Source organism: Mytilus galloprovincialis, chromosome 6 (assembly GCF_965363235.1).
Source record: "Mytilus galloprovincialis chromosome 6, xbMytGall1.hap1.1, whole genome shotgun sequence".
Taxonomy (NCBI): Eukaryota; Metazoa; Mollusca; class Bivalvia; order Mytilida; family Mytilidae; genus Mytilus; species Mytilus galloprovincialis.
This window is the reverse complement of record NC_134843.1, coordinates 54,183,951-54,196,158: the sequence shown is the minus strand read 5'-3', so window position 1 is coordinate 54,196,158 and position 12,208 is coordinate 54,183,951. Positions and strand designations below refer to the sequence as shown.

The 12,208-nt window shown below is 32.4% G+C and overlaps 1 protein-coding gene and 1 long non-coding RNA gene across 2 annotated transcripts in view; both read right to left on the bottom strand.

Annotated features, from left to right (window-relative positions):
* LOC143079894 (uncharacterized) overlaps positions 1-12,208 on the bottom strand; it is a 79,452-nt gene that overhangs the window by 3,578 nt on the left and 63,666 nt on the right. The window contains exons 12-13 of the mRNA XM_076255519.1: positions 2,079-2,401; positions 759-982 (exon numbers count right to left, since the gene is read on the bottom strand). Coding sequence (XP_076111634.1) covers positions 759-982; positions 2,079-2,401 — 547 coding nt within the window. The remainder of the gene's footprint in view (positions 1-758; positions 983-2,078; positions 2,402-12,208) is intronic.
* LOC143079892 (uncharacterized) lies at positions 5,861-10,724 on the bottom strand. The gene is made up of 3 exons (XR_012979527.1): positions 10,644-10,724; positions 8,480-8,566; positions 5,861-6,655 (listed from the first exon to the last, which is right to left on the bottom strand). It is a non-coding gene; the product is annotated as an uncharacterized LOC143079892 (long non-coding RNA).

The window sequence follows — 12,208 nt, the reverse complement described above, 5'->3', positions numbered from 1 at the left end:
CCTAAACCCCATCTATGTGTTGTGGTTCTTAGCATTTTGTGAGATATTCATAGCATTTGGATGAGACAAACTTAAGCTGAATTAAGCGTGGGAACGAAAAGATTTACAATTTTATAGAGGGGTATAATATCTCTAGAAAGGAAGGTGACTCACTGCCAAAATTCGAACTCTGTCTGCAAGATATTTTTTCATTGTCTTTAAGTTTCATAAGTTTCGAAATCCATCTACGTGTTGTTGTTTTTAGCATTATGTATGCTTTTCATATTAATTGAATTAGACAAACTTAAGTTAGACCGCAGAAACAAACAAAAAAGTCCAATTGTCCAAGTTATTAAAGGGCATAAATCTAGAATTGTCATAAGCTCACTGCCCAAATTAAATCTTTGTCTGCAAGTTGTGGTTCTTAAAATGAACTTAATGTTTGAGTTTCATAAAATATGGAAATAAAAAATTAAGTCAGGGTGCGAATATTGTTGACGAGTTTAATTTTCACTAATTTTAAAATGATTTGAAGTTAGTGAAAATCAAAATACCAGTTCCACACAGTGAGGCAACAGTCAAATATCCACTCTTTTTTTTAATTTATTTTATTTATTATACACTAGTATTTTACTACTTGTCTAAAGTTGATTATTTCACCTCATATCGATTCATGTTATTATATAAAACGAGTATTCAAAACGTTTCGGATATCAATTTTCAGCAAAATGTATTTATGATCATTTATAAATAGTTCTCTGAATATTTATATATCAAACCTGTTTCAACAGTCGAAGAACTGGAACATCCAATGTTGGAACAATACATATATGGTCAGTAAGGCTGGGGACAGCATCGAGACAATAATTAGTTATACTAGCAAATCGCCATCTTGGTATGCCTAAAAGTCCGATAAATTGATCCTCTCGTTCTTGAAGTGCATGTTTGGGTCCGTAACTGTCATTTTTATCCGCATGTGTAAATACACCATATGTTGCAATATCTATAATGTATGGGAAGAATTTGCATTTGATGAAAATTGTCGTGGTATGTTTTTATTTTCTTGCATATATGGATTGAGATGTGACATACAAAGCGATAACTTGACAAATTTGATTGAAAAACGATTGAATTATGTAATACCTTTCGCAATAATATCAGTTATGCAGATTTAATATATGATGATATAAGTAGTCTGCAGTTCACGTGCGGGAGGAAACATCCCATAGCATGAGACTACAGCTGTAATACATTATCCAGAACAACAAATATTTGGTAAAGTAGCCGAAATCTTCGACTAAAACTACGTCATAAATAATTTAAAACGATACTTCGACGAGTATGTTTTATTTTGGAGCAGGCCGAAAGACCACTTTTGAAAAACGACACCTTTTTTTAAGTTGTATTACTATCATAAATGTGTTTTGGAGACTCAATCCACTCAGAATATTTATGTTTTTGTAATACTTCACTTAAATAGCAAGAAACTTTAACACATGAGAGTACTCACAAAGTCAAAGTTGCATGTACAGCGTCTCATATTAGGTGTAATACCACCATATATTTCCTCCTATTAGTCTTTGTTTAATTTGCAAAGTTATCTTTGTAAAGAAATACTTGGCATGAGCAAAGTTCTATCCTGTCCAGTACTATAGAAAATATGCACATAATATTTCATTGCATACAATAAAATAACCATCACTGGAAGTTAACCAATCAAATTTCTCCCCTTATCTAACCTGTATACAAGGTTTAGGAACCATATAACCTCTTGAAAGTTTACGAAATGTTCTATAGAAATCTCAATTAAAAAAAAACAATGATTTGAAATACCCAAGACATATGTTAAGAAAACAGAAATGTTTTACTGCAATGAAATGTAGGGTTAATTACCTACAACTGTCAAATTCAAGGGAATATTTTTTCCGACCTATTTTCGTTTATTGATTAGTGGTTGCATAATGTCGGTGTATTTAGAAGTGACTTTTAAACATGTACGAGGATTGAGAAGAATCTACGAGTACGAAATCGGTTAAAATAATTCTATCAAAACTATTAATTTTATATGTTTTTTTTGTATTCCTATTAACTACACTTACCTCGTTTCCTTGCTACTTTTTGTATGTTTTGTAGTAAGTTTATAGGTAATGGTTTCTGAGGGTTCGATGGACAAACTACAATTATTCGATCAATCTTCTCAATCATCTCTTGGTGGTATTTCTCACGCATGGCCGGTACACCATGCTGAATTCCGTAGTTTAAAACTTCCCCTGTAGTATTTTCAACATCTATTTTACCACCAAATAACAAATCTAGCAGAGTTTCGTTTTGAGTGGATTGTATATTTCCAAAGCCTGACATGTCCAAAAATGTTGGCATCGTATAGTTGTCTCTTTCCTTGTAGTATGATTTCTTTTCATATCTGAAATTAAAGAAAATTACCACGCTGATTCGTTTTGCTTGCTAAACTAATGATGTTTCGTTTTATGCAAAAACAGTTTTTGATAAAGGTTTCACTTACATGATCACATCCATCTAACTTAATCAATGATCCATGTTAAGGAAATCAAAGTCATATGAACTCTTTCAGTAATCATGTACATATGACATTCCTTCCAGTCAACAAATACAGTTAAATTGACAAATTAATCTTACCATCTCAAAACTATACCATCTAATCAATGACCAAACAAACCACGAAAAGAAGGCAAAGGGCAGATGAACTCTGAGAGACAGATATGTGCTACTTACAAACTATCCATAGACCAAATATAGTTGACACATTGAATATGGTATCTGGGAAACATTTAACAAAAAAAAACATTTGTATTGGAAAATGAACCATATACGTGCGGTTAGGGTCAGGTGAACCCTGCCAGGTGGACAAGTACACGTTACAACCCTGCCTTACACCAAATATAGTTGACCTATTGTGTACAACAACGTAAACGAAATACAATTGTCCGTGTTTCTTGTTTCTGAGAAACAGTTTAACATGTTTAAATCAGGATGACATAGCAGTGACCAAAAAAAAATGAAAATGCGGTTAACGCCGGAGAATAACCCTACCAGACAGAAATAATCATTTTATATTCATTCCATACACAACATACAATGGACATACTACTTCCATAAAACTATTATTCAGTACCTACAGCTTATAGTATTCGAGAAATAGCTAATGTCAAGAACTTCGATAACTGGTCTATAATACTGTAATAGTTGTCTATGTCCGATGAAACCTGTCTGACTAATATCAAATACAATTACCATATTACGCATGATAACAGAGAAATTCAAAAGACAAAACAATAGATACAGTTGCTATTAGCAGTTGAGAAACTTTGAAAATTCGGAAAGGGCAATGGACTTTTGACTGACAGAAACTTCGTAACATAATAATGTTTATCGGTTTACTGATAATACAGGTTTAATAAAAGTTATAATTCCGTATTTATTCTCGCGTCCCCTTTTATCTTTGCATTCTAAACTTTGACCGTGTATGTCACGTGACTTTAGCGTATTGTGACGTCACTTCCAAATTTTCTAACGTTTGAACGGGAAGGTTGTTCAATCCCACCCACCTACCCCGACAATCTCCAATTTTGGATTATTTTTTCTGCTGTTGTTTTTTAATGTTTTTCAGGTATATGCCGAGTGAGTTTAGGAAGACCGGAAACAGATCCAGCTGGAGACGATGGATTTTCGGACTTAATGGAGTATTGCAATCATTGTAGAGGATGAGCTTTTCGACTCGTCTAGGATAATCCTTAGATTGCAGTGGTTGTGTCCAGTTATATCTTGAACTGTTATTGCAATTTCATGTTTAAATTCCGAATGCTTTTAAATTGAGGATGGAACGTTTTTTTATATGAATACTTGATACTGATTTCAAACAGACTGCTAGTTTTTACGCATCCGTTATAATCTGCTGATGTCTTGATGATGGACGTTTTCTAAGAAAGGAGAAAACTTTAATTTCTAGAATTCAACTGCATAAACATATAGATGTGTGCATTTCCAAAAAGGATATCTTTTTAATGCATTTTGATATTTTTCATTGTTTGGTAGTATTATCTTTAATAAAACAGTTGTCGCAGTATTAGTGCAGAGGGGGAATTTGGCAAGATGACAGGGGGGTCATGACCCTATAATTCTACGTTAGACCATATGTTAAAATATTCTCCTGTGGTACCACAGGGAAGTTGTGTTTTTTATAAACGGCTTTCTCTTGTTTACCAGAGCGGCCGGTTCATCACTGTTACCAGTTTTGAATTTTATCGTCCGAGTACCGAGGAAGCGTTATTCAAGTTATGGCTTAGCGTCAGTGTGGGGTCGTGCTCCTCGTTCACTCTAATTTTCCTTAGAGGAACTTTTGTTACTTCTGTTACCAGAAGAACACCTACTTGCCAATATTAAAAATGCCGGCGGTTTGTATCGTCTTGCCAGACCTCGTTTACTGTTTTTTCCCCTGCGACCGATTTTATTCTTCCACTTAAGATTTCTTAAATTATTTAGTTTTTACGGAGTTGCGGAATGATCGCCTATGAGACAACTCAATTGTACAAATCAACGTTGATATTAGCATCTAAAGGTAACTGTACAACCTTCAACAATGAGCAAAACATTTACCATATGCGGCCGGTTTTATTCCACACATTATTTCTTGAATTATTCTAATCTTTAATTAAGTCATATATTTACATAAACAAGGTATGAAGAACTCAGGTATTATACATTTTGATATATAAAGATTTATACAAATAGTTTCCGTCACCATCGCCTCCTGATTAGTGTTCTCATAGAAGGCATGCTTGAAGACAGAAATATACTTAAGATGTGTATACCTTCAAAACCAAATTATATAATAAATACAATTACACAATGTATTTGTTTACTGAATGTCAATTTCACGATGCAAGACATTTCAGCCACACTGCCAGTTCAACCAGTCTTTTTGTCCACAGTAAGTTTGAAAACACTGACAGTTTAGAGTCGTTTCGGGTGTAGCTATTATTGTTTCAAAGGAAGGCAATTGTAGAAAAAATGTATACGGATATAACGAAACAATTGAAAAATGGTCTAAATTCATAGAATCGATTAAAATTTAGGTTTTAGTGATTTCTTCATAAATAATTGTTCTTTTTTTGTTCTTTCCACCCTCATCTCATACTAGTAATTAATCTACGACACCCTCTCCCACCCACACCCTTCGGTCGTGCTAGGCTGCCTTAAAGTTAAACATTTTTTAGTTATTCAATAGTTTTTATTTTGATCTATTAACACTGGACACTTTAAATTTGCAAAACACTCATTTGCAAATCCGCCGCCGCCTCAAACAAGAGCTACAATGTCATGAATATAACCAAAATGTGCGAAATTACATGGGATTTAATAATTTCATTGGTTTTCTACTGTTACTATTATATTTATTTTGCTATTTGATTTATAAAAACATGGGATTTTCAATATCCCATGGGACAGGGCAAAATCCCATGGGATTGACCATTATCCCATGGGATTTTGGTAAAATCCCATGGGATTTTTTTTGGTCCCATGGGATAATTGTAGTCCCATGGGATATTTGTTGTCCCATGGGACCAAAAAAATCCCATGGGACTTTAATTATCCCATGGGATTTTTAATATCCCATGGGACAAAATAAAATCCTATGGGATTAAAATTATAAATATATAGATAAAAATATACAGTAATGTGAATGTAACAATGAATGCTGTTTGGTAGTAAAATGTTTTAAATGTATACAAGGTTTTTAATATTTATTAAATATACATGTACATATATTTTATATTTTTTTTCATTTTGTCACAAACATGTTTTTAATTTGTTATATGACAATAAAGATTATTCTTATTTTGGAATGTATAATAATATTTACAGTCAAAGAGTAAAGTCCTTTCACTGAAACAAAATGATGAAATGTCTAAATAAATGAAAAAATATTGTTTTGAAATCTTTGTCTTGTTTATTCTACTATGAAAAATAGAACTGAAAAAAATATTTCATATTTTGACTGAATTGTTTACTCTTTTCACGAGGTAAGGTTTTCTTTGTTATAGTTTCATTGCAATACATGAATATGCAAACAATTTGAATTATATACATTTGAGGTGTACATAATGGTATGCTTATATTTGCAAATTTATAATATAAACACTTTCTGTTAAAGTTTTTGTTTTCTTTTTTCCCAACTTGCTATGTACAATTATTCAGTCCACTATATAAGAGTCAAGTCAATAAATTATTTCATCCACCAGAATATTCCTGCAATTCTTAGACAAAACATTTTTTCAATCTGTTCTTCAAAGATCTTCCTCGTACATCTTTATCGGATGGAGCAATTCAAATGAGAAGACAAAGCAAGTTTATTTGGACAACATACTAATATTTTGTTCATTCGTTCCTTCTTTCAATTGATGATTACATTGTTGCATTTATATGATCAAGTTCTTGTGCATCTATGATCGTGATGATATGACTCCTATTTGTTTATAGTCATTATGTTGAAATTTCCTCTTTCTAATAAATGTAGGAAAAAACACGTTCCATTTCAAATTAATAAAAAAAGTCGCACTATGAAGAAAAATATCAACTTTAAGTTTTCTGTTCAGTATTGATCTGTTGTATGATGACCATGAAAACCGAGATGTCTGACCTACAAATACACAAAACTCAAAAATTATCAGTGAAGAGAGCAATAAAATGGCTATGTTATCATGTTTATGAACATTATGATAAACTTTCATTTGAATATATATTCATTGTTAGTACTCTTATTTCAGTGCTTTGTGTCTATGATTTACATATTATTGGTTGTTGTTTGGTTCCGTGTTGCAGTCTTTTGAATTAAGCCCATTGCAACAAATGTTTACAATTTGTTCAAATGTTGTGCTGTTATTAAAACCACTGTCCGGTATAGGGTTTGCTCATTGTCAAAGGCTGTACAGTGAACTATTTTTGTTAAATTAAGGCAGCTTGCGGGTCTCAATCAAATTTTTTTCTTAATATATGATTTCGCTATATTTTTCTATAAATGAACTTTATCTTATACTTAATAGAAAAATAAAAAAAATTAAAATGGGGTCACCGTTCATTTACGCTCTCAATCTGCCTTCGAAAGAAACATACATTTTTGCAAAGGTACTTTTTTTTCTGTTGAACTAATACATGTAATAGGAGAAATAGAGGTAATATCGAAAATAAAAAAAGAACTAAATTACAGAAATCGCTTATATTTTATAATAGTTTAGTTTAAGTACAGCTTATTTGAAAATGATAATAAACAAGAATGTGTCCAAAGTACACTGATGCCCCACTCGCACTATCATTTTCCATGTTCAATGGACTGTAAATTTGGTAAAAAATCTAATTTGGAATTAAATTTAGAAAGATCATACCATAGGGAACATGTGATCTAAGTTTCAAGTGGATTGGACTTCAACTTCATCAAAAACTACCTTGACCAAAAACTTTAACCTGAAACTCGCACTTTCATTTTCTATGTTCAGTGGACCGTGAAATTGGGGTCAAAAGTCTAATTTGGCTTTAAAATTAGAAAGATCATATCATAAGCAACATGTGTACTAAGTTTTGAAGTTGATTGGACTTCAGCTTCATCATAAACTACCTTGACCAAAAACTTTAACCTGAAGCGGGACAGACAGACGGACGAACGGACGGACGAACGGACGGTCGAACGAACAAACAGACTAGAAAACATAATGCCCCTCTACTATCGTAGGTGGGGCATAAAAATATAGGTCACCAATGAGTTAAAAAAGATATTACAATTCTAATGCCAAAAAATGGCATTTTTGCACCAAAGGGAGATAATTTGGAGCTTTTTCAATGATATATACATTTTAAAAGTCATCTTGGGCCAAAACGAATTGATTGTTTTGAATGATTTGTGTACCATATGATAACATGGATAAAGTAACAACTAATAAAGTTATAAATAAAATGAGTTATGAAAAAAAAATATTTTAAATATTTTTCTGAAATTTGTATACCCTAGAGCCTCCTTAAATGTCATTTGATCTCTATTGGAGAAAAGTCTCATTGGAAATCAGACCGCTAAGTGCTTCTTATTTTTATATCAACACAGCCATATTATACCTGTCCAATATCAGGAGCTTGTACATAGTTCAGTGGTTGAAGTTGGTTCATATCGGTCATTTTTGTTTTTCATAATTTTTTGTTTTTATAAATTAGTCTGGTATATTTGAAGTTTGAATTGATGCTTTGTTTCAAATTTTGTTAGTGTTGTCTTTTATAGATTACTATCACATGTATAGGGTATGGGTTTTCTCATTACTTACAGGTCATCAATGGCCTCTAATAAGTAATTACAATGCTTACATCCACTAAATTGAATTCTGTTGGATAGTTTTCTCATTCATCATACATTGTCATACCACATCTTATTTTAATAAATATTTAATCATTATGACCAAAACTTTTATAACAGTGGACATACCATTTAGGCTTTGTTGACCTCTGTAAATCTATGTTTGTTGATAATTTCTTCTGTTTAAAGTTTCCCTTTATCTTTAATGTTCTTGCCCTACACATAAAAGGGTAAACATTATCATTTAATAAACTAAAAACAAAAATAACTACTATTACATAATTACTAGGCAACTGAAAATTTTGCCTCATTTGTATATAACATCGACTTGCTCATCATTCTTGCATAATATTAGTCAAAATAATAATGACGTCTTGCATGGCTATTTCAACTTTTTTCTGTGACGTTGTCATGGTAAAAAACAAGTGAAACTGCGAGGTACTGCTCACTGATGATAACCCCGTCGCAAGTGGATAATATTAATAGTGTAAAAATATGTAAGTGTTCAGTAAACAGGAAGTTGTCAAGTGATGACTCTGAAAACTCATCACACAGTATAGCTGACTTATATAAACCCTGAAACCAAATTTCAGAAATCTTTGTATTGTAGTTCCTGAGAAAAATTTGACAAAAATTTTCAACTTGCCTATCATGTGTAAAATCATACTTGTAAGTGTTCGGTAAAAGGGAAGTTGTCAAGTGAAGAATCTGAAAACGCATCACACGGTATAGCTGACTTATGTAAACCCTGAAACCAAATTTCAGAAATTCTTGTATTGTAGTTCCTGAGAAAAATGCGACGAAAAATATTCATGGGACGGACGGACTGACAGAAGAATGGATGGACAGACAGAGGTTAAACAGTATACCCCCCCTTTTTTAAAGCAGGGGTAAAATTTTAAAGTGGGGATATAAAAAGCCTTACAAGATGTCATAATTGTTTGTATTACAAAAAGAAGTAACTTAATTCTTACTTGTTAGGGGCTGGCAAAAAAGATTTATTTAAAGTTGGTTATACAACATAAGCTTTTATCCGACATACATATATGACAAGCACAATACATGAAGCATAAAGTTCATCACTGAATGACTGAGATAGTAGTCTCAGATAGAGGGAGACCAACCAAACTCCCCTATTCAATCTGAATGTAGGACAGAAAGTCACAGGACAAAAAGTCACGGTCAAAAAGTCACGGTCAAAAAGTCACACACTGTCACGGACAAAAAGTCACAATTCAGTTTCGAGATTATTTTTCTTTGAACAAGAAAACACTTTTTTTTGTATTTTTCTTGAAGTTTTATACATGAACATGATGAAGCAACTTAGTAGTTAAAATTTATTAAAATAAATAAATCGATGCATTAGGTTTGCACAAACGTAAAACATTGTAATCCCTAAATGCGCGGAAATGTGGTGTGCCCTAATAAATATCAATAATGATCTGATCAAATAATTGTTATGAAAACAAAACATGCAAAATGTCAAAGTGGCTTGGTTTTCAAACATGTCATATGACTTCAATTTGCCAATAAATATATTCTTTGCACGATTAAAATCTAATACATTTTCATTTATCAAGGTTTATGGTCAGGAGCCTGTAATTCAGTGGTTGTCGTTTGTTTATGTGTTTTATTTGTGTTTTGTTCATATTTTTATATAAATAAGGCCGTTAGTTTTCTCGTTTGAATTGTTTTACATTGTCATATCAAGGCCTTTTATAGCTGACTATGCGGTATGGGCTTTGCTCATTGTTGAAGGCCGTAAAGACCTATAGTTGTTAATGTCTGTGTCATTTTGGTCTCTTGTGGACAGTTCATTTTTAATTTAAGGAAATTGCTGATAATATACATGATATAGAAAAGAAGATGTGGTATGATTGCCAATGAGACAACTGTTCACAAGAGACCAAAATGACACATACATTAACAACTATAGGTCTTTACGGCCTTCAACAATGAGCAAAGCCCATACCGCATAGTCAGCTATAAAAGGCCTTGATAATATGTAATAAAAAGAAAATATTTTAAAATCTTTTTCATATATATTCAAACAATTGTCAATAAATTGTTTGTGACTTTTTATCCTGTGACTTTTTGTCCTATCAAATTTGTGACTTTATGTCTGAGTTTATATGTCCTGTGACTTTTTGTCCTGTGACTTTCTGTCCGACACTGTCCGTTTACCTTCCATCTAAATCAGTGAGCTGAATAATTTTTTTTTTTTGCAGTAGTCCGGTGAACGAGTCGATATCTGTTAAAAAATCACATGTGCAAAATGAGAGTCAACACTTACACAATACATTTTCAGAATATCAGCTAAAAAAAAGAGTCACTGATGATAGGGGAGTGTAACCGATGAATTGATCCTGAATTAGATAAGATATTCCCGGTACGTCTAAACACCGCTCAGGACCTCCTGAGTGAACACAGGGACACATCTCCATTAATCCTTAGGTCGAGTGTACATGGATCCGCTGTACCCTTGCAGTCAATCAAGGGGTGCGTCTATACTGGCGGAATCTCTAAGTACATACATACAGGACATACAAAGTGCACTCAGGACCTTTATAGTCATCGTATCTGCACACAGGATGGATATATATATTCGTCATACGCTTCTCATTTTAGAGTTAAATTTCCAAGTAACGGCCGGGGAACCTCTTAAGATTTAATAATAATGCTACTAAAAATATTTTATTTCCCCCATTTTTCGCTTTTTTTCGCTATAATTATTAAGCTTTAGGCGATTGTGCTTTTAGTCTGAGACTACTATAACTACTGTGTCTCAGTTTTAGTGAATATAAATAATGACGAGGGCCTCACGAATAAATATAAATCTGAAATACTGGAACATCAATTAGCAGAGCTCGAGCAGCAGAGTAAACTTACACATAAATCTTGAAGTTATTTACGATTAATACAGACTGTGTTCCTGAATAAAGTTGTTAAATACATTAATTTGTGTTTTTTACTTCTACAAGAAATTTGAATCAAATGCTAATTACGCACCATTTACTGAGCAGAGAATCATTCTAAGCCAGGAACAGTCTATACTAACTGATAACAGTAAGATTAGAATGTCTCGGTAAAAAGGCAGTCAAATCATAACAGAACTGTAACTAAATGATACATGTACATCAAGTTCCAGCGGGTCCGTAGAAGTACCGCAAAGCACCTCCTTAGTGCTCTAAGAAGAAAAAGTTTGCACTAAGAACCTGATGGAATGATACAACTGTCACAAAGGACATGACATATAGAAATAGACTTTGTAAATATATAATTTCAAATTTTATGATCATATCTTTTGTAATTAGAAAGTTATTTTATGTTTTTTTTTTTATAGACACGCGCCTCAATCAGATGATTGTCACCTGTGTAATCGATAGAAATTCATGTTCGCTCAACCATGACCGTTTAGAATCCACTTTGTATACTGATTACACATGTAAAATTGAAGATGCGAAACATGCTATATTAGACTGTCCTTTATATGCAGATTTACGTGAAAGTTTGTTTTATGAAGTTAAAAGAAGTAATGGTGATTTTAGTATTTTGTCTGATGATGATAAGGTTATATATCTTTTTAAAAGTACTGCTTTGGTGTGGTTGACAAGACCTGATGTAATATTCTAAGTAGAAGAAATTGTTTTTTTATATGCTTCATTGATAGTGATGATTTTACAGACCTGAAATATTTTTATAGACATGATCAATACAGTTATATAGTGTTTTTTTTTTTTTTGTATTTCTGGCGATTATATTTTTTACTTCTATGTATTAGCGTATTTTCTATTCTTATTGTAACTCACTTTTCGTCCGTCGTCGTTAGCTCTTACAAAAATCTTCTCCTCTGAAATC